This window comes from Furipterus horrens, unplaced genomic scaffold (assembly GCF_987537825.1).
Source record: "Furipterus horrens unplaced genomic scaffold, mFurHor1.1.pri manual_scaffold_17, whole genome shotgun sequence".
Classification (NCBI taxonomy): Eukaryota; Metazoa; Chordata; class Mammalia; order Chiroptera; family Furipteridae; genus Furipterus; species Furipterus horrens.
This window is the reverse complement of record NW_028327187.1, coordinates 56,796,248-56,817,984: the sequence shown is the minus strand read 5'-3', so window position 1 is coordinate 56,817,984 and position 21,737 is coordinate 56,796,248. Positions and strand designations below refer to the sequence as shown.

The 21,737-nt window shown below is 37.5% G+C and overlaps 1 protein-coding gene across 1 annotated transcript; it reads right to left on the bottom strand.

Moving 5' to 3' along the window:
• Positions 1–14,487: 14,487 nt before the first annotated feature.
• LOC149991050 (solute carrier family 25 member 36-like) lies at positions 14,488–15,573 on the bottom strand. Its single transcript, XM_090264905.1, has 2 exons — positions 15,094–15,573; positions 14,488–15,029 (listed from the first exon to the last, which is right to left on the bottom strand). Exons 1-2 carry the CDS (start codon positions 15,551–15,553, stop codon positions 14,545–14,547), a joined length of 945 nt encoding a protein of 314 aa, XP_090121031.1. The 5' UTR covers positions 15,554–15,573; the 3' UTR covers positions 14,488–14,544.
• Positions 15,574–21,737: the final 6,164 nt, after the last annotated feature.

Below are 21,737 nucleotides of genomic sequence, written 5' to 3'. Positions count from 1 at the left end.
CTTGCACAGTCTCAACTATTATTAATCTATTATCCGCTCTCTCAAAAATCATATTTTTCCTCCCCTAAAATAACTCTTATCTATTCTTCCTACAGTGTAAAAACTCTAATCCCTCTACATTTATATTAATACTGGCTCGTTGACTGACAATAGCAGGATAGAGGGTGGGGGATATTTTTGAGGGTGCGGGTCTCCTGTCGGGGCTGTGTGTTTATGTTTTTAACAGCATCTCCACAAAAGAACTCAAGACAAAGTGGATAGAGTGACTCTCAATCAACTAGCCAGAAGGAAGATCCTACCAAAGAGCATCTGAAATACAACCAGACAGCATAAACAAACGACATAAAGGGTATCCCAAGAACATCAGGCTCAGGAGATCAAAGAGACTGCACCACTGAAAACCGGAGATCTCCAATATAGAATCTCATAGCACAAAAGTGGGAAAGCAGAGCAGATAAATCTAAATAACAAAAACAAACAAGAAGAATCCAACATGGTAAGACGCAGAAATAACCTCTCAATGAAAAGAAAAGAGAAATCCTGAGAAAGAGAGGTAGATAGAATAGACATAGCCCAAATGTCAGACATGGAATTCAAAACAATGGTGGTGACGAAGTTCAATATACTTGACAACCTTAAAAACAACTATGACAACCTACAAGGGAGCTACCAATAGCTCCAAGAAAACTACAGGGAACTTGTAGAGAACTACACCAGCATAAAAATAGACATAGAAACTATCAATAAAAATCAGGAAGAAATGAAGAATGCAATCCCTGAACTGACCAATACAGTAGAATCAGTCAAAAGCAGACTAAATGAAGCAGAGGATCAGATTAGTGAGATAGAAGATAATGTAGAAAAAAAATTCTCAGATGATACAGAAAAATGAAAAAAGATTGAAAAAGTATGAAGAAGAGGTAAGGGAATTACAGGATAGCATAAGGAAGAACAATATAAGAGTAATTGGAGTTAAAGAGAGATCAGAAGAACAAGGAATAGATAAACTGATAGGAGAAATAGTGACAGAAAATTTTCCCAACCTGATGAGAGAAAATGTTATGCAAGTCCAGGAAGCACAGAGAGTTCCAATGAAGAGGAACCTCCGAAAACCCACTCCAAGGGACATCATAGTTAAAATGGCAACATTCCAAGACAAAGAGAGAATCCTAAAAGCAGCAAGAGAAAAACACCAAATAACATACAAGGGAGCTCCGATAAGGCTATCGACCGATTTCTCAACAGAAACATTACAAGCCAGAAGGGAATGGTCAAAAATATTTCAGGCAATAAAAAACAAAGGCCTACAACCAAGAATACTCTACCCAGCAAGGATCTCATTCAAAACAGAAGGTGAAATAAGGAATTTCTCAGACAAAGGAAGACTAAAAGAATACATCTCCACCAAACCAGCATTGCAAGAGATGCTAAAGGGAATATTCTAGGAAAAAAAGAAAAAGATAAAACAAAAAAAGAGTAGAGGAACAGAGGTACAAAGGGAAGAGAATAAATACATGTCAATAATAACCTTAAATGTAAATGGATTAAATGCTCCAATTAAAAGACATAGGGTAACGGAATGGATAAGAAAACAGGACCCACATATTTGCTGCCTATAAGAAACACACCTCAAAACAAAAGATTTACATAGACTGAAAGTAAAAGGATATAAAAAAATATTCCAAGCAAATGGACCTGAAAAAAAAGCTGGGGTAGCAGTCCTCATGTCAGACAAAACGGATTTCAAAGCAAGGGCAATAAAAAGAGACAAAGAAGGACATTTCATAATACTTAAAGGAACAATCCATCAAGAAGATATAACACTGATAAACATATGCACCCAACATAGGATTACCCAAATACATAAAGCAAGTACTAGAAGACCACAAGAAGGATATTAACAACAACACACTCATAGTAGGGGACTTCAACACTCCATTATCAACAATAGACAGATCATCCAAGCAAAGGAAAACCAAGGATATACAGGCATTGAACAACACACTAAACCACATGGACTTAACTGATATATATAGAACTTTTCACCCCAAAGAAGCAAAATATACATTCTTTTCAAAGGCACATGGGAGATTTTCAAAGATAGACCACATAATAGGACACAAAACAAGCCTCAACAAATTCAAGAAAATTGAAATCATATCAAGCATCTTTTCGACCACAATGCCTTGAAACTAAAAATCAACCTCAGAGAAAAAAATCAAAGACACCCAAACTCATGGAGAATGAATAACACGCTATTAAATAATGAATGGGTTAACAATGACATCAAAGAAGAAATCAAGAAATTTCTAGAAACTAATGACAATGAACACACAACAGCCCAAAAGCTATGGGACACAGCAAAAGCAGTCCTAAGAGGGAAGTTCATAGCAATACAAGCGTATCTGAAAAGGACAGAAGAAGCTCAAATAAAAAATCTAATCCTAAAGCTACAAGAACTAGAACAACAACAACAAACAAAGCCTAGGGCAAAAAGATGAAAGGAAATCATCAAGATCAAAGCAGAATTAAACGACATAGAGACTAAACAAACAATCCAAAAAATGAACAAAACTGGAGCTGGTTCTTTGAAAAAATAAACAAAATCGACAAGCCTCTAGCCAGGCTCATCAAGAAAAAAAGAGAGAAGACCCAAATAACCAAAATCAGAAGTGAAAGAGGAGAAATCACGACTGATACCTCAGAAGTAAAAACAATTGTAAGAAATTACTACAAACAACTGTATGGCAAGAAATTTGACAACCTAGAAGAAATGGACAAATTTCTAGAAACATATAACCTTCCAAAACTGAATCAAGAATAGTGAAAAGTCTCAACAGACCAATAACAAAGAAGGAAATTGAAACAGTAATCAAAAATCTCTCTGCACACAAAAGCCCTAGACCGGATGGCTTCACAGGCGAATTTTACAAAACATTTAGGGAAGAACTAACTCCTACCATCCTCAAACTATTCCAAAAAATCCAGAGGAAGGAAAAATCCCAAACTCTTTCTATGAAGCCAGTATTACCCTAATCCCAAAACCAGTTCAAGACAGAACAAAGAAAGAAAACCATAGGCCAATATCACAGGTCATCATAGATGCTAAAATCCTCAATAAAATTTTGGCAAACAGGATCCAGCAATACATCAAAAAGATCATACACCACGATCAAGTGGGATTCATCCCAGGGATGCAAGGATGGTTTAATGTTCGCAAATCAATGAATATAATACATCACCTAAACAAAATGAAAGACAAAAATCTCATGATCATATCTATAGGTCCCGAAAAAGCATTTGATAAAGTACAACACCCATTTATGATGAAAACACTCAGCAAAATGGGAATAGAGGGAGCATACCTTAACATCATTAAGGCTATATGTGAGAAGCCCGAAGCCAGCATCATACTCAATGGACAAAAACTGAAAGCATTCCCCCTGAAATCAGGAACTAGACAAGGCTGTCCACTCTCTCCACTTCTATTCAACATAGTGTTGGAACTTCTAGCCACAGCAATTAGAAAAGACAAAGAAATAAAAGGCATCCAAATTGGGAAAGAAGAAGTAAAACTATCACTATTTGCAGATGACATGATAGTATACCTAGAAAACGCTATAAAATCCACTAAAAGACTACTCAATATAATAAGTGAATCTGGCAAAATAGCAGGGTACAAAATAAATGTACAGAAATCTAAGGCATTTCTGTACACCAACAATAAAATATCAGAGACAGTGGCAAAAAAGAAAATATCATTTACTATAGCAACAAGAAAAATAAAATACCTAGGAATAAACTTAACCAAAGAGATAAAATACTTGTACACTGAAAATTATGCAACAATGAAGAAAGAAATTAAGGAAGATATAAATGGAAGCAAATACTCTGTTCTTGGATGTGAAGAATCAACATCATCAAAATGCCCATACTACCCAAAGCAATTTACAAATTCAATGCAATCCCTATTAAAATACCAATGACATATTTCACTGACGTAGAGCAAATACTCCAAAAATTCATATGGAACCCAAAAAGACCCCGAATAACAAAAGTAATCTTGAAACAGAAGAACACAGCAGGAGGAATCATGGTACCAGACATCAAACAACACTACAAAGCCACTGTGATCAAAACAGTCTGGTACTGGCATAAGAACAGACATATAGATCAGTGGAACAGAATAGAGAGCCCAGAAATAAACCCAGGCCTCGATGGTCAACTAATCTTTGATAAAGGAGGAAGGAACATAAAATGGAGTGAGAAGAGCCTCTTTAACAAATGGTGCTGGGAGAACTGGACAGGGACGTGCAAAAAAGTGAAACTAGACCACCAACTTACACCACAGAGAAGAATAAACTCAAGATGGGTTGAAGACTAAAACGTAAGCCGTGACACCATAGAAGTCCCAGAGGAAAACATAGGAAAATTTCAGATATCCCACCTAACAATATCTTCATGGATACATCTCTTAAGGCAATAGTAATAAAGGAAAAAATAAACAAATGGGACTACATCAAACTAAAGAGTTTCTGCTCAGCAAAAGAAAAGATCAGCAAGATGAAAAGGAAACCAACCATATGGGAAAACATATTTGCCAATGATATCACAGACAGGGGACTCATCTCCAAAATATATAAAGAACTTGTATGACTCAACATCAAGAAAACAGAAAACCCAATTAAAAAACGGGCAAAGGACCTGAACAAACACTTCTCCGAATATGGCATACAGAAGGTCCATAGGCACATGAAAAAATGCTCAACATCAGTGGCCACCAGAGAGATGCAAATAAAAACCACAATGAGATACCACTTTACACCTGTCAGAATGGCCATCATCAACAAATCAACAAACAACAAATGCTGGCGAGGATGTGGAGAAACAGGAACCCTACTGCACTGTTGGTGGGAATGCAGACTAGTGAAGCCACTATGGAAAACAGTATGGAATTACCTCAAAAAACTAAAAATGGAACTGACTTTTGAACCAGCGATTGCACTGCTAGGATTATACCCGAAAAATCCTAAAACCCTAATTCAAAAGAACTTATGCACCTCTATGTTCATAGCAGCCCTGTTTACAATAGCTAAGTGCTGGAAACAGCCTAAGTGCCCATCTGTAGATGAGTGGATCAAAAAACAGTGGTACATTTACACAATGGAATACTATGTAGCAGAAAGAAAGAAGGAACTCCTGCCATTTGTGACAACATGGATGGAACTAGAGAGAATTATACTTAGTGAAATAAGCCAGGCAAAAAAAGCAAAATACCAGATGATATCACCCAATACAGGAAACTAAAGACCAACACAAACAAATGAACTAAATAGGACAAAGAGTAGAATAGTAGTCAGTAGGGGGGAGGGGGGAGGGAGAGAAGGGGGATAAGTAAGGGAAGGGTTTAGTCAAGGAACGTGTATAAATGACTCATGGACATGTACAACGGGTAGGGATATGATTGTGGGAGAAGGGATGGGCTGGGTTGGGGGAGCAATGGGGGGAAAATGGGACAACTGTAATTGAAAAACCAAAAAATAAAAGAAATTATATAAAAAAAAAAGAATTGGATAGTAGCCTTATCACATCTTTTATATACCTTTCATCAATATTCCATCTTAAATACCTTTCCACTAGATCCCTGAACCTATAAAATAATGTACTCCTTATCCAGTCAGGTACACTAGAAATTTTGACACATAACCATATGAATAAAGAACATTAGTCAAGGTAACTACATAGAAAAAATAAATGTCAGCATTTTATTATAGTTTTAGTTTGTAACTCCTCTTTTTTCTTCTATATGATTTAAAGACACATACAATTAATAAAACTATAATTAAAAACCTATGTTAATGGGCAAAAAATGCATAAAATGTATTTTGTGATAATAACATAAGAGACTTTGCTTGGGGCGATGGGTACACAATACAGTGTGCAGATGATGGTTCGTTAAGTTGTACTCTTGAAACATATATGGTTTTGTGAACTAATGTCATTTTCTATAAATTCAATTAAAAAATGGAAATAAAGGAACTGTGTAGAAGGAAATTTTATATAAACTATCAAAACTAAGTTGGTAATTCAAATGTTATCAGTTGAAGATACTAATTTTAATCCCCTTTGTGTTTAAATATATGTATTTAAACACAAAATAAAGAACTCATAGGGAAATTGAAAAACAAAAATATATGTAAGAGATATACATATATAGTGAAACAAATAGTGAAATGACATGGGAAGTACTTCCTTTCTTAAAGTATACTTTATTGATTGTGTTGTGATAGTAGTCCCAATTTCTTTTCCCCTTGCTTCCCTCACCCCAGTACCCCCCTTCCCTCCAGCAATCCCACTCCCTCAATTCATGCCCATGTGTCATGCATATAAGTTCTTTGGCTTCATCTTTTCCTATATTATTGTTAACTTCCCCTGTCTATTTTGTATCAACCGGCACTATTTCCCCATTCCTCTCCCTTCCCCCTCTTAGATGATAACCCTGCAAATGAACCTCATACCTATAAATCTGTTCCTGTTCTGGTTGTTTGCTTAGTTTGTTTTTGTTTTTATTTTTTAGATTCAGTTGTTAGTAGTTGTGAGTTTGTTGTCATTTTAATGTTTATAGTGTTGATCTTCTTCTTAAATAAGTCCCTTTAACATTTTATATAATAATGGCTAGGTGATGATGAACTTCTTTAGCTTTACCTTGTCTGAGAAGCACTTTATCTGCCCTTCCATTCTAAATGATAGCTTTGCTGGACAGAGTAGTCTTGGTTGTAGGTCCTTGATTTTCATCACCTTGAATACTTCTTGCCTGCAAAGTTTCTTTTGAGATATCAGCTGATAGTCTTATAGGCTCCCCTTCGTAGGTAACGCTCTGCTCTTCTCTTGCTGCTTTTAAGATTCTCTTTATCTTGAATCTTTGGCATTTTAATTATGATGTGTCTTGGTGTGATCCTCTTTGGGTTTAGTTTCTTTGGAACTCTCTGTGCTTCCTGGACTTGTATGTTTATCTTCTTTGCAAAATTTAGGAAGTTTTTCTTCATTATTTTTTTCACATAAGCTTTCTATTTCTTGCTCTTCCTCTTCTCTGTCTGGGACCCGTATGATTGGGATGTTGGCACATTTACAATTGTCCCAGAGGTTCCTAAGCCTCTCCTCATTTTTTTTCAATTCTCGTTTCCTCATTTTTGTACCGGTTGACTCTTCTTTTCTTTGTTATATTCCAAATCACTGATTAGAACCCCGGTTTCTTTCTCTTCACCATTGGCTTTGTGTGGATTTTCCTTTGTTTCATTTAGCATAGGCTTCACTTCTTCCCTTATGTGTTTTCAATACTTAAGGATATCTGTCAAGCCTGTGAGCATCTTTATCACCAGTGTTTTGAACTCTGCATCTGTTAGGTTGGCTATCTCCTCATTTGTTAGGCTGGCTGTTTCCTCATTGCTTAGTTCTCCCACTGGAACCTTGATTTGTCCCCCCTTTTGGGCCATACTTCTCTGTCTCCTCATCTTGATAGGCTCCTGTGTTTGTTTGCCTCTGTGTCTTACATAGAGCTGTCTCAACTGTTACATTGTAAAGGGTGGAACCTTGGAATTTGTTAGTACAGGGCAACCCGTTTCACCATGTTGTGGCACTGTTTGGGGGGGAGGGGTCTGAGAGGGAACAATTCCCCTTGCTCAGCACTCGCCCCTTTGCCAGGCACCTCTCCCACTTCCATATGGGACTGGCCCCTCTCTAGCTGTTGCCCTGGGTGTTGTTCCCAGAGAGGTGGGTCTGCAGATGTTCTAGGACCATGGGGGCCCTTTAAACAAGTACTTTGCTGAGAGTCCAGTATTTCTTCCTCCGCCCCAACCCCCACTGGTTTGCACAGTCACAAGCAATGAGGCTTGATTTTCCTTGTTGCTGGAACTGTGAGCTGTGCAATCTGCTCTGGTGCTGTGAGTGCTCCCCAGGTGTTCCTCTCAACTTTTAAAAATGTTTGACTGTGCTTTCTGCCGCTGTTGCCACTGCTGTCTCTGCCACACCACATCCTCTCCGCCCTGGCTCTGCCCTTTCTACCTGTTTGGATGAGTATTTCTTCTTTATATGTTTGTTTGTTGTATTTCCATGCATCTCGAATTTCTGGAACTTCTGGTTGTTCCTAGTTTTGAGGTAGTTGTATTCCTTCTTAGTTGTGGAGGGAGACACAGTGTGTCTGTTTAGGCCTCCATCTTGGCCAGAAGTCAGGCAGTACTTTCTTATTAGTAATTACTTTAAATGTAAATGAACCAAATATTCCAATTAAAGTATGAACATTGAAAGAATTGATAAAATAACATGAGACATTATATGCAATCTATAAAAGATTCACTGTTGATCCAAAAAACACAAATAGTGTAAAAGTGAAAGACAGAAAAGATATTCCATGAAAACAGTAACAAAATGAGGATTTGGTGGCTATATCAATATCACAAAAATTGGTTATTAAGCAAACAATTTTGCAAGAAAAATATATAATATATTAACCTTAAAAAAACTAAGAAAACAATTAGAACAGGAACAGCATCAAGGTATGAAGATCATTTGGAGGGTTATCAGCTGGAGGGCGGGGAATCGGAGGAATGGTGCAGGGATTAAGGAGTGTATTGGTAGGGATGAAATAGAGAGATGTTAAGAATAGCGTAGGAAATGTGGAAGACAAAGAACTTACATGTATGACCCATGGACATGAACTAAAGGGAGGGATTGCTGGTGGGAAGGGGTGTATTGGGTGAAGGGGGACAAGGGGAAGAAAATTAGGACCACTGTAATAGCAAAATCAATAAAATATACTTAAAAATTAGCCTGAAATAATTCTTTTGTCTAAGATGTATATTTTTGGCTGAGTATAAGTCGGTTTACAGTTGTGAGTACAAGAAACAGTTTATTTTTGTATTACCACTTATTAACTATTATATTTTCCATATGAACAACTGTAAACCTACTTTTGCACATACTGTATTTTCGGGTGGTAAATTCTACTCCCTTTCTATGCCCACCCCTAGGAAGCCAGTGATAGGAAAGGCCAGGGCAAAGGGGCAGCAAATCCCAGGGCCTCTGCATCCCCAGGCTCTGGGTGTCCAGCCAACTAACTAGAATCATTCATCCACTAGCCTCTTACCCCAGAACTGGGCTGTTCTCTTTGCTTGACAGTTGAGAAGTGACTTCGGATTTTGCACAGATGAGAACCTACAAAGAAGGAGCCCTACTTTGTCACCTTTCAAGTTCACTGACAATATTGTAAGCAACCTCACCAACAAAGCAGCTAAGACTGGCCCCAGGAAGGATTGCCACTCGGTATTGTCATCCAAGCTGGGGCTGCCACCAGTGCCTCCCCATCCATTTTTGACTTATCCACTCATGCATGAATTCCAAAATATTTAGCTGCCACTTATCCTGTGCCTGGCTCTGCTTTTGGTGCCATAGGGTGCTTGGAAGCTAAAAAAGAGGCAAGGGACTTGACCTTGGCAGCTTACAGTATAGTGGGGAGCATTTATGGAGAAACACACACACACACACACACACACACACACACACACACACTCTGACATGATAAACAGAAGAAAAATTAAAAAGCAAGATATTGTGAACACCTTTAAGATGGAGTAAGAAGCCGGGAAAGAACTCTGAGTAGATATTGAGGCCTGATGCTGAGAAAGAGAAGGTAAGAGCCAGGCAAAGAATGCAGAGAGGTGGGCGCAGGAGGCCAAGGTGTGTTTCGACCCCTAGGCCAGGGCATTTTCAAACCCCCTTTCCTTGGAAGAGTCAGGTTCTCTGAGCTCTGGATTCCTGCTGGCTTTTACCTGTCAAATAAACTCTCTGACTGCTGCCATCCAGGTTATTCAATACCCAGGCCTCAGACTACATGCATCAGAGTTGGCCAGAAATGTAGATGCCTGTGTTTCACCCACCCCCCAGTGGCTTGGTTTAGGAAGGTTGGGGTGGGGCTCAAACTTTTTAAAAACTTCATTTTTTATTAATTTTATTGGGATGACATTGGTTTATAAGATTATGTAGGCTTGAGGTGTACATTTCTCTGTCACATGATCTGTACATTACATTGTATGCCCATCACTCAAAGTAAAATAATCTTTTATCACCATATGTTTGGACCCCTTTACCCTTTACTGCCCATGTACACTGCTTCCCTTTGGTAACCACCATACTGTTTTCTGTTTCTATGAGTTTCAGTTTTATATCCCACATATGAGTGAAATTATATGTTTTTTGACTTCTCTGTCTGACACCTTGTTTAACATGATATTCCCAAGGTCCATCCACCTTGTCACAAATATCAGTATTTCATCATTTATTATGGCTGAGTAGTGTATCCCTTTGTATATGTACCACATCTTCTGTATCCAATTATCTATCAAAGGACACTTTAGTTGTTTTCATGTCTTGGCCACAGTGAATAATGTTGCAGTGAACATAGGGGTGCATATATCTTTGTAAGTAATTGTTTTAAAAAAAGTTTGCGTAGATACACGGAAGAGGGATTCCTGGGTCATATGGTTTTAAGTGAAAGCCACAAGCCCTCTGCCGGGGGGGCCTGCAATCAGGCCCCCCTGCCCAGGTGTTCTGTGACCTCAGCTTGCAAGAACTTGCAAATGAGTCTTGCCGGGGCCAGCAGCTGCACACGGCTCCTGATGGCTGAGTCACGGAATCCAGGGACAAAGAGAGCTGAAGACCTAAGCCTCCTTCCCATAGTGGTAACATTGAATGGTGCGGACCCATGGACCCTTACTTGCACACGATTCTTGGGGGCCGGTTTACAAGTCTCTAAGAACAAAGAAACTTGAAAATTAGTGTCTTCTCTCTCCTAGCAACTATATTGGATGTGGAAAAGATCCTTGGACCTTTGTGATTTACTGCTTTGCTCTGTAGCTCTATAGGTTAATGTTTATCCCTTTTAGTGGGAAAAATGTTTGTTGCCATGTAAGCCTTTTTAGTTTCTGTTTAGTTTTACTTTAAAACAAATCTTTTTCTGCAACCCAATTAAAAGGAATGGAGGGCTGTAAGCCATTGCTGATGGACAAAAAGGGCCACAGTCCTCCATGCGTAATTGGCCACGTTAATCCTGCTTGCTAGACTTACTCTCAGCGTCCCCGACCATATTCAACGCTACATATGGTTACTTTATTCTTAATTAAAAAATTTTTTTTCATTGCTCTATTACAATTGTCCCATTTTTCTCCCATTGCTCTCCCCTTCACCTCTCACCCCATCCTGTTGTCCATGTCCATCAGTCATTTATACTAGTTTCTCAACTAAACCCTTCCCCCTTTCCCCCCCTTCTCCCCATTCCCCCTCCCTCCTGGTTACTGTCAGTCTGTTCCTTGTTTTAATGCCTCTGGTTCTATTTTACTTGTTTGTATGTTTTTTGACCCAGTGATTCCACTGCTAGGATTATACCCAAAGAATCCTGAAATACCAATTCAAAAGAACCTATGCAACCCTATGTTCATAGCAGCACTATTTACAATAGCCAGGTCCTGGAAACAGCATAAGTGCCCATCACTGGATGAATGGATCAAAAACTGTGGTACATTTACACAATGGAATACTATGCAGCAGAAAGAAAGAACTCCTACCTTTTGTGACAACATGGATGGAATTGGAGTGTATTATAGTAAGTGAAATAAGCCAGGAAGCAAAAGACAAATACCATATGATCTCACCTAATACAGGAACCTAATGAACAAAACAAACAAAGGAGAAAAATATTCTTAATTTTTTGAGGAACCTCCATACTATTTTTTATAGTGGCTGTACCAGTTTACATTCCCACCAGCAGTGAATGATGGTTCCTTGTTCTCCACAACCTCTCCAACACTTGTTATCACTTGTGTTATTGATAATAGGAAGACTTCTCATTTTTGATGATGTTCCCAGTTAGTTCTACTACAGTTGGACTCTTGCTTGTGGGACCTTCTTGGAAAGCATTGAAAGGATAAAGTCTAAATGCATTGGTATAACTATCATTGTAGTCACTGGTACATGCCTCTATGCTGCTTATGCCCCTCTCAATACAACCTTATCCTTCATATCACTGGAGTGACTGATTATTCCATAATACAAACCTGAGTTTCTACCCCTTTGCTTAAAAATCCTTCTTTTATTACCTATTACTTTCAAAATACATATATTCAGATTCCTTCATTGGGATTAAAGAGTTCTTTGTGCTTTTGATTCTGCCTCAACTTATGCTCCTGTTGTTTCCCATTTACCTTTTTCATCTCCACATGCCAATTAGTGCCTGAAGCAGGGTAGACACTGGGAAGATTTTTTTATTTACTGTGAAAATGAGGAATTTGAACATGTCATATTTCACTGATGAACCATCGAATATTTCCAGTCGTGAAAATAATATCTATGAGAGACAGAACTATCTTCAAATATTAGAAGGTGTGTCATTTGAAATGTGTTATGAATGGCCCTAGAACCAATTAATGTATGTCACAGGAAGTCAGAATTTTACTCTATATAAGTAAGTGTGTGTCATCTTTGCAAAGATGTAATCATCTATATTGTAAAGTGTTAAGTTCCCTGTCACCTGCAGCATTGATTCTGTGACCACCTAGCAGATATTTGGTAGAAGTAGTAAACTATGGGATAAAATTTGTAGAAATAACTACCTACTATTATTGGAATAGGATTCTTTGGAGAAATAAAGGTAAATGAGAGAAGTAAAGAAAATGAACTCTGCATTCCAGTGAAGTAGAATATTGTGGTCTGTGTTACCATACACACCATACTCATATATATTGTACATGAAATACCTGCTTTCCATACTATGGAATAGACCAAACAATAATATTCCTTGTTTTTTTTCTTTGCTAATCTAATAAGTAATTTAGCCTCTTACAATGTCTATGGGTTATCATTACAAACATGAATTCTCATTCATTATAATATTGAAGTGTGGAAATGCCAGTGAAGAAAAATCTCTGCCAGGGTGTTACATAAATCATCTTTTATTACTGTAAAGAAGTGTTCTATTTTTTTCAGAAGCAGTGACAAGAAACAATTTTTATTTTTAAATGGGCCATTGCCATTAAATTTTTTCTAGTGTTAACAAAAATTGCAAAATATTGTCTTCCTATTTTTTTTTTTAATATACTGAAATGAGTACCAGACTGGAGTTTAATTGTAGAATTTTTCTTACATCAGTATAGCAACAGCCATAAGCTAAAGTCTCCTAATAGAATTACAGCCAACATCTTCATAAGGGCCATATATGTAATACGTTTAAAGTATTAAAATGTGCAATTGAGCTCAACAACAAAATATAAAAGCTATATCCTGTTAGCACACTTAACCTGAATTAACTTAATCTATGATTTACCATTAAAGAAATTAGGATAGAATAAACTTCTTTGCAAAAGCAGTACGTTCATTTACAAAACTATATGTCAATTAGGATCATTACCTGCTCAATCAGATAGCAGAGGGCCCTCTTCTATAATGCTTGTACTGCCCCAGGTATTTATGTCACCTTAAAAAAAACAACTTGTAAGGGCAAAACTGAAAATTGCCATTTTCTCTACACAATAAATACAATCTATACAGATCTTCTGAATATACTTCAGAGGTTCAAATTCTTAATGTGAAAGCAAATTGAGAAAGACTCAGAAGTGGTAAATTTTTTCCACTTTTAAGAAAATGATGCTTAGGTATGATGCGTCGTAATTCAAGTTCAAAACCAATAAATCACTGAAAAGACAATTGCATTCTTTTCATTCATCACAAAGCTAGAAAATATATGAGGATATCCTCAAGTTACTGAAATGATCTCCAATCAATATTTTACTGGTTTATTTTTGTCCTAAACTATTACCATTTGAGTTTGATATATTAATGAGCAATTTAAGTGTCCACATTTATGCTAAAAATCAAGCACCTGTTAATTTTGGGAACCTAAACATTTTAAAGAGAAAGATGTACAAGATATTTAGACACTATTTCATTAGTTGTCAAAAACAGTGACTACTAATGCCAAATCATTAACTTTAAAGTATTGGGCCAGATCCTCTCAAAGAAATGTGAAAATAATACTGAGGATCTCACTTTTTGTTTTTTTATAAGAATTGCACATAATCCAAAAGTTAGAAATTTGTGACTGTCAATACTATCTTTGGATAGTTTATAAATAGTATATAACTAAGGATGGCTTTGTTTAGAAGTATGGAAAATTATTCATGGAATAAACACTATACTCTGTCTGCCACAAATAAACAAAATGCAGCTGTGTCCCACGGACCTGGTAGAGAAAATGGCAATTTTGAGGAAGGAGTGCTTCTAAAGGCCTTTTCTTGGAGGCAGCCCAGGTTTTATTCACATTACTGAAAAGACCAAGTAATGTGGCTATGCTTACTTTAATTCTGACATCCACACTTCCACTTAGGCATAGTTACACGTTCCCAAACCATTTTTCTGTTGTTCACCATGCTGGTTCCGATACTCCATGGTCCACTGTAATCTTTTGGTCTTCCCTCTTTATTGTATGGCGGCCTGATGTTGCTATCCATTGAGTAGGTAGACCACCAATTCATAGGTGGCCATCATAATGTCTGTGTTGGGGATCTGTCTCACCAAATGAGTTGTTAGACCACGGTAAAGAGACCCATAACCTTCTTCTTGAACAACCAAAGATAGTGTCTGAAAAAAAGATCTATATTTTGTTCTGTCTTCACGTAGTCTTGTCCTGACAACTTCGTGTGGGTATGCTATGATTGTGGCACAAGTTTTTGAGGTGGCAGCAGCCAGCATCATTCCCACAAAATCTGACACATCTGTCACAGACTCTTCATCAGTTTCCATTGTAGAGGCAATCTTATATTCCAGTAGTTTTTGCTTAATACTTTCATAAATAACAAAATGGATAACGGTCTCTGATATGTCAGCATAAGAAGCAAACATGCCCCTATAAAATCCTCTAAGTCCATCTGCCTGATATACTTTATGAACACATTCAAAAGCACCCATTCGCTTTTCTCCACGGTTCCCTTTCTTCCCTGAAAAATCTCATCCTGCCAACTACTGGATCACTTTTTGCTTCTGATGGTAGACCCAAGGTTCTTGCATCAAGCTGTAACCAAGTCTTTATAAGCCAAATGGGGTTGGTTGCTGTGATTGCGGTAAAACCTGCCATTGCAGATGAAATCATGTGTACCTGGGTAGAATCAGTATCAAATACATCATTCAACTTTTCCTTGCAGTTTGAATAAGCAGTGAAGTATATTACTCTGGAAGGAGTTACTCCAACTAAATTGGGGCCCAATCCTCTAAACAAGGAACGAGGCCCTTCTTTTTCCAAGATCACCTTTAGGCAATGGAGAGGTCCAGGAGACACGACCCAGTTGACACTGGCTCCAGCCATGGTGCTCAGCTGCACTTCAGAGACATACAGCGTCAGGGAAGATGACTGCAGCCGTGTTTTTACAACTTCCAGTGGACATGTCGGAATGGCTCCCACGGTACCACCACATCCTCCGGCAAACAAATGCGCCAGCGTATCCCTCTGGCTCATTCTCTCTTCCGCATGTCCTCTGGGCGCTGAGGCAAGACGCAGATTCGGCCGCCCACTACAGCCAGCGGCTGTGGTCCAGGACTGGAGCCGCACAGCCTGTCTTCCTATTTTTTAATTTAATTTTTCTTTTTAAAACTGATATCAGATTCATATAAAAAATTTCAAAGCAACCAATACAAATTGTTCACAGAACAAAAGGAAAGCATAATTAAGGAAGTAAAGGAAGACATGATGACAAGATTCTCTCAAACAGAGAATATCAATAAGGAGATAAAAATGATTTTAAAAATATCAAATGGAAACTGTGGGATTGAAAAGTATATGTGAAATCTGATATCTGGACACTTACATTTTCTGTTGTTTGTGCTTTGTCTTTCTTCTGGATTATTTGTATGTCTTGTAAATTTTTTAGAAACTGGATTTTAGATAATATAGTTAGCCTCCTTCAAAAAAAAACAAAAAACAAAAAAAGAAGTGTTCTAGGAAAAAAATAAGTGTGTCATGCAGAGAGATAATAACTCTCCAGCTCAATTTAGTATTTTACAAAATTTTTTTCATTAGAACAAAGAGCCTTGACCGTCTGAATAATAACAATACAGATCAGAAAGCTCATTTGGCTGAGACATAGCTAATAACAAAAGATTATAACTGCCACATAATTAAACAGCAATTTTCACAATTGCCAATAATTATTTTTCTTACTGTAGCTCTATATAAAAGAAAAGAGAATGTAGGACTGACCAACAGGATTTTTAAAAACTCTTTGTCAGATGTCTTTTCCCTTGTTCTGTTTTATTATGGCACTTAGATTTTAGTCATTTGGGTAATTTTATATCAGGTTTAAAGACTTGGAATGCTAATAAAAACCAACAGGTCTAGTTTCAACAACTATTTTCATTGGTTATTAGTTATTCAATAAGGCAAAGGCTATCAGAGAGAGACATCTTTTCAGTAATTCCTAGAGTTACTTCCTTGGGAGAAATAATAAGGGCATCACTGATTTTAAAGAAATTTCTTAGGCAAGAGATGCTTGCTTCTTCCTCTTCCACTGTCTGAAGCCTAAACCCTGCTCTGCTCAGAACCTTGTTTTTCTCTCTTTCCCTCTCTGTTTTCATTTCCTCTTCATCTTCTATGTTTTATGCATCTCCCAAACCACATAAGATGAATAAATTTTGGGGATCTATTATACAGTATGGTGACTAGGGTTAACAATGCTGTATTGTATATGTAAAAGTTGCTAAGAGGGTATAGTTTTAATGTCCTCATCATAACAACAACAACAACAACAACATGCTTATGTGAGGTGAAGAATGTGTTCACCTTATTGTAGTAATTATTTCTGCAATATATATGTGTATCAAATCACGATATTCTACACCTTGAACTTATACAATGTTATATGTCAATTATATCTTAAGAAAGCTGGGGGCTTCCAGCCAAGGTGGAGGCTTAGACTGACACTGTCTGTCTCCCTCCACAACTAAGAAGGAATACAACTACCTCAAAGCCAAAAACAACCAGAAATTCCAGAAAATAAAATGACATGGATGTCCAGTGTATGAAGTTATAAACCAGTGGTGCTTGTCCACATGGGTAGGAAGAGCAAAACCGGGATGGAAAGGTCGGGCTGTTCTGTCTATGGTAGCAGCAGTTGGGATAGCGGTGGGACTGTGAGAAATGCCAGGGGAGCAGTCCTGGCAGCAGTCAAGACCCGTCAGCTTGGGATTCTAATGCTGGAGAAGGCAGACCCCCATTGCCTTGGACTGTGAGGCCCAGAGGATATGGGGACAGAAGAAGGGGCTCCCAGTCTCTCAGTGGAGAATAACATCAGGAATCCATCTATCTTGGACCCCTGCCCCTACACAAAGCACCACAGTGTGGTGAAAAAGGTTGCTGGGTTGTGACGAGTGCTCAGGGCACTGCACCCGATAGTGTAGGAGGTGTGACAGCCCCACCCAAAAAGGAAAGATAAATTAAAATGGTCAGAATGACAGAAATAATGATTGAAATACCAGTCATGAAGCTAACCAAAAAGCAGATAAAGGAATTAACCAATGAACAAATAGAAAAACTTTCTAAGGCTCGGTTCAGAGCTATAGTCATAAGGCAGCTTACAGAATTAACAAAACATATTGAACACGACGTGGAAGGAATGAAGGCTAGCCCTGCTGAAATGAATGAAAACACATACGAGACAAGTGGTGAGGAAATGAAAACCAGAGATCAAATCAACAAATTGGAACATAGAAAAGGAACAAACAGTCAACCAGTGCAGAAAGAGGAAACAAAAAGTGAGGAATATGAGGAGAGGCCCAGAAACCTCTAGGACAACTATAAGCGAACAAATATTTGAATTATAGGATTGCCAGAAGGTGAAGAAGAAGTAGAAATTGAAAAATTATGTGAAAAAATAAAGAAGCAGAACTTCCCTAACTTGGGGAAGGAAATAGACTTACAGGTCCAGGAAGCACAGAGAGTTCCAGAAAAACTGGACCCAGGGAGAATCGCTCCAAGACACATTATAATCAAATTGTCAAAAATTAAAAATAAAGAGAGAATCTTAAAAGCAGCAAAGAGAAGAAAAGAATCATGTACAAAGGGGTCCCAATTAGACTTATCAGCTGATTTCTCAAAGGAGTCTGCAGGCAAGAAGGGACTGGCAAGAAATATTCAAAGTAATGAAAATCAAAAACCTACAGCCACAAATACTCTATCCAGCAAAACTGTCATTCAGAATAGAAGGGCAGAGAAACTGCTTCCAGGACAAAGTAAAACTGAAGGAGTTCATTAGATCCAAACCACTGTTATATGAGATGTTAAAGGGACTGGTTTAGAAGAAGGAGGATCAAAACTATGAACATTAAAATGAAAACTGCATCACAAGAACCAACAACAGAAGCTAGGGAATCGAAACAAAGGCAAACTAAGAAGGCAACGAAAGTGGGAAAAAAATTATAGGTATGGGGGACATATTGGCGGGAGGTCAGTAGAGAGGGGAAAGGGGGAAAAGGGAGGGAGATAATGCAAGAATTAAGCATAGTAGGAGGGAATGGAGTAGACAGGAAGAGATTGAGATGAATTATATACACAACCAATGGACATGGATTAAAAGGGGGGGACAACTAGAGGGAGGGGGGCCACCGGGTGGAGGGGAACAGAGGGAAAAGAAATTGGGACAACTGTAACAGCAGAGTCAATAAAACATATTTTAAAAAAAGGAAAGAAAGAAAGCTGGAAAAAGTTGAAAAAAATTCTGGCCCCAGACAGTAAGGTGTGTTGAAAATAACAGTGGACTGATGCCCTTAATGGCATGGCTCAGGTGGTTGGACACTGTCCCACACAGCAAAAGGTCACCAGTTCAATTCCCAGTCAGAACACATGCCTGGGTTGTGGGTTTGGTCCCTGAACAGGCCGCCTACAAAAGGCAATTGATCGATGTTTCTCTCCTCTTTCTTCTTCCTTTCCCCTCTTTCTAAAAATAAATAAATAAAATCTTTTAAAAACTCTTGACTGAGGAGCAGGAGATGAGAGTTCTGAGGACTGATCTCAGTGGCCAGTTGTATGGACTTCAGGAATTTGTTTAACTTCTCTGTTCCCCAGGTTTTATCTGTAAAGAGAGAGGATTGGATCATATTCTTAGAGTTGATTCTAAAATTTGACCTAAAGTTTCACGCACATTTTCTTGCTTTTGGCACCTCAATCTTAAACTGAAATCATCTTCCATTTTTTGAAGTTCCTCTAAGAAATGTGTTTGTTTTAAAGTGGGTTTTTGTGTCTCTTCAGTAATGCAATTCTTTGTCAACAATGTCACAAGAACCTGTGTTGTGAAGTTCTTTTTAATAGTTATTAACCCCTGAGCACATATAAAATTCAATATAGATAATGTGGTAATAATATTCATGAGAATAAAAAAATATAGTCTGGAATATATTTTTATCTTAATGTGAAATAAATATGCTAATACTAGATGGGGAACAGCTGATTAATATGAAGAAAGAAAATAATTTCTCATCTACCCTATTCCAAGTACAATGCTAGGCCCTCATACACAACAGTCTGTTAAGAAAGACATCGTTTTCTCCCTACACAAGCTAAAGAAACTAAAGCTCGGGAAGGTTACAAAACATGACTATTTAGTGGCAGGACTGAGATTTGAATCCAGGAGATTAAAATGTGTGTGTTTATAACATTGTGAATATACTAAATGCCACCAAATTGTACACTTTAAAATGGTTAATGTTGTTATGTAAATTTTGTCTCAAAAGGCAAAACAAAATTTAAAAATTAGAAAAAAAAAGAATGTGTTTACAGTTTGTGTCAATTTAACTAAATCACGGTATGGTACACTGGAAAGTACCTAGGACTCAGCTCTGGGACTAGCCAGCTCTGTGATCTTGAATAAGTTATTTCGCCCCTCCAGATTTCCATTTTCCTGAATATACAGTAAAGGAGGGATAGACTAGATGGATAATTTCTAGGTACCCCTTCAGTTTTACATACCTCTGGTCTCTGTGTTTAGTCTATGGCAGAACACTAACTGGTCTTCATTGCCCCCTTGTGGCAAAGCTGAACTATTACTATCATTGTATTCATAGGAGGTCTATCCAGAAAAAGTCTAGCTGTTATTAATATAAGGAGAATGGTTAGTGCAACATCGATGTAACCTGGCAGCCAAAGAGAGTGGAATGGAATGTGCATGCAAGAACAATGATGACTTCACAGTCCCAGTCAGTGGGGGCAGTACACACCATTGAGTGAGCATGTGTACTGTGTGGCTGTTGTATTCAAAGTGACTGAGTGAGTAGAGCAATGAATCTGCATCCAATTTTGTATTAAGCTTGAACATTCCTCCACAGAAACTATTTGGAATATTTAGAAGGCTGAACCTATGGGCAGCTGGTGATTGGCACCTTCCTCACAACAATGCACCTGCTCATGCATCACATCTCATGCAGTTTTTTGATGACACATCAAATTACCCAGGTGACTCAGCCCCCCTACAATCTCTGGCTTGTCCCAAAACTAAAATCACCTTTAAAAAGGAAGAGATTTCAGACCATCAGTGAGATTCAGGAAAAAATGATGGGGTAGTTGATGGCGGTTGGGAGAACTATGTAAAGTCCCAAGGTGCCTACTTTGAAGGGGACTGAGGCGTCATTGTCCTATGTACAATGTTTCTTGTATCTTCTTCAATAAATATCTCTATTTTTCAAATTACATGGTTGGACATTTTCTGGGTAAACTTCACACAATATTGCAGAGTAATCTGTTTATTAAAAATAACAATAAATCCAAATCAGAACAGCCATTTGACATTATGCAGAAAAAAGAAGCTGGATGAGTTAATATTTTGCTTTTTACCAACTTTTTGTCATGCTGACAAAAAAACATAGTCTCAAATGTGGTGAGGAACAAAGGACAAATCAAGTAGGCATTTGTCTCTCCCCTGACCCTATTTTCTGTTTTATTAGAACATGATCCTTTCAAAAATCTGTCAGTACTTTTAAAAAATAGCATGAACAAATTTAAAGGAGAAGAGAGATGGGAAAGAATTGCAAGAAAACCAGCAATATGAATAAGATCAAAGGTTAATACTCATAATAAAAAAGAGTTTCTAGAAGTCAATAAGGAACAAAAATAAATGTTTCCCATCACAAATGGGCTAAGGACTAGAATGGGCTATTCACTCGAGAGAAAAAAAAGGTTAATAAATATGTGAACAACTATTTACTCTCAAAGTGTGAAAGAAATACAAATCAAAACACGAGCTGATTTTTCATCCATGAAATTTGGCAAATGTGCTTAAAAAGTAAGCTAATATTTCATGAGTGATGATAGGCCTCTTCTTATTCTGTTGGTGTTGATGTAATTTGGGACATCTTTCTAGAGGGTAATTTTCCAATTACACATTAATAGCCATAAAAATATGTATATTCTTTGACCCAGAATTTTTACTTATTTGAAATAGAGATGTGAATTAAGATTAATATTAGAAACATTCACTACTCCTTTATTTTATAAAATGAGAGTTGGAAAACAAATGTTAAGCAAAAAATATTTGATTACACATATTATAGTTAATCCTTCAATAGAATATTATGCAAGTATTAAATATAATCCTTAGAAGAATATATGATGACAGATAAAATTCCTGTTATCAAGTGGAAAAGATTATAATCAGTGT